Source organism: Phytophthora parasitica (assembly GCF_000247585.1).
Source record: "Phytophthora parasitica INRA-310 unplaced genomic scaffold supercont2.1, whole genome shotgun sequence".
Lineage (NCBI taxonomy): Eukaryota > Oomycota > Peronosporomycetes > Peronosporales > Peronosporaceae > Phytophthora > Phytophthora nicotianae.
In genome coordinates this window covers 4338528-4339946 of record NW_008634126.1, presented here as the reverse complement: position 1 = coordinate 4339946, position 1419 = coordinate 4338528, and the positions used below count along the sequence as shown (strand labels likewise).

The 1419-nt window shown below is 55.5% G+C and overlaps 1 protein-coding gene across 1 annotated transcript in view; it reads right to left on the bottom strand.

Moving 5' to 3' along the window:
* Positions 1-38: 38 nt before the first annotated feature.
* The window catches only part of PPTG_20850 (hypothetical protein), a gene marked incomplete at both ends in the record, with an annotated part of 5293 nt that continues 3912 nt past the window's right edge, over positions 39-1419 (bottom strand). Inside the window, one exon of the mRNA XM_008893050.1 lies at positions 39-1392. Coding sequence (XP_008891298.1) covers positions 39-1392 — 1354 coding nt within the window. The remainder of the gene's footprint in view (positions 1393-1419) is intronic.

Genomic DNA, 1419 nt, shown 5'->3' with positions numbered 1-1419 from the left:
TGCTGCTGCCTGTAATTGGCAGGACTTGAGCTGCCAACTCCAGGAGCACTTGAGTCGAAATAACTTCCAGTGTGAGCCGCATACGAAGTATCAGTGCCAGCACTGGTGTGCTGGTATGACGAGTGGGTTTCTGCGAACTGCATCCCGGCCGCTGCAGCACCGTGCGTCTGCTCCTGCTGATGGTATCCCGTCTGCTCGAATTGATTCGATGAATCCCGAGCCTCTGCCTGCGTCGGTGCCGAGGATGAAAAGAAGTTGGACGAAGAGCGCTGTCCGCCAAACTCTTGTGGGGCTGAACCAGCAAAACCGTCGAATGCTTGGGGTTGACTACCATCTTGGTCGTTCGCAAACGGCGACGCCTCTTGTTCCACAGCGCTTGTTGATGAATATCCAGCATTGACATCAGTAGCAGTGGAAGGGTATTGACCAACATTGCTAGCGTCATGCTGTCCCATGTCACTCGGCATAGCAGGCACACCGCTTGTCGCTGTGACATCCGCCGTTAAGCTCGCTTCAGTAACTGGTGCTGCAGGCGCTGCTGTACTCGCACCGACGTACTCACTGCCAGCGTGGTCAGCTTCTGGGTACATTTGCTGCTGTTCCTGCATCTGCTCCGGAGCGGGAGCAAATTCTTGTGCAGGCTGAGCGCCAGGCAGACTGGAGTCCTGATGCTGCGTCGTGTGCATTTCCGACGAGCCCTGCGAAGCCGACCCGAAGAACGATGACGCTGTTGCTTCGGTCGCAGAGGTTCCACCAAAGAACGAGTTCGCATCCACCGCTGGTTCTTCACGATGCTGCATATTCTTCTGGAGTTGGAAAGACGTGTCGCTTTCATATCGGCTCATTGAAGAGCTTGAAGCTTGACGCGACAAGCTCACATTATCAACTGAGCCGAAGGACGTGTTCAAGTCATGCGACTGCGTTGTAGATCGCATCGCGGTTGCAGTTGCTGACCCGTGTGCACCTTGCTGCTCCGCATAAGACGACGCGTTACTCGCGCTCCGCGAAAATGAAGGTTGGGCGTGAGTCTGCGCCGGTGGCTGCTGGTAAACTGATCCTGACGACACAGATGAACGCCCAAAGAATGCATCAGCAGATGCTCCCGACGATGAACGTGTGTGGCCGCCAAGTCCTCTCGCAGCGTTTTGCTCGTAGTGGGGTCGCGCCGGGCTTGCACTTCCAAAGACTTCTGCTGCAGAATGGTGGTTGTACTTACTTGGAGTTCCAGCCGTCGAGCCTTGCCCAAACTGCCGGCTGCCGGATAGGTGTTCCCGCTGTGGTGGTCGAGCTGGACTGTTTGCAAATGCTGATGTCGCGGACTGCTGGCTGTAGTTGTCCGGCGTTCCAGGAACTGATCTTTGGTTGCTGTACCGTCCAGTTTCCCGCATGTATCTACAGTAAATGCAAGAGCTACTTACT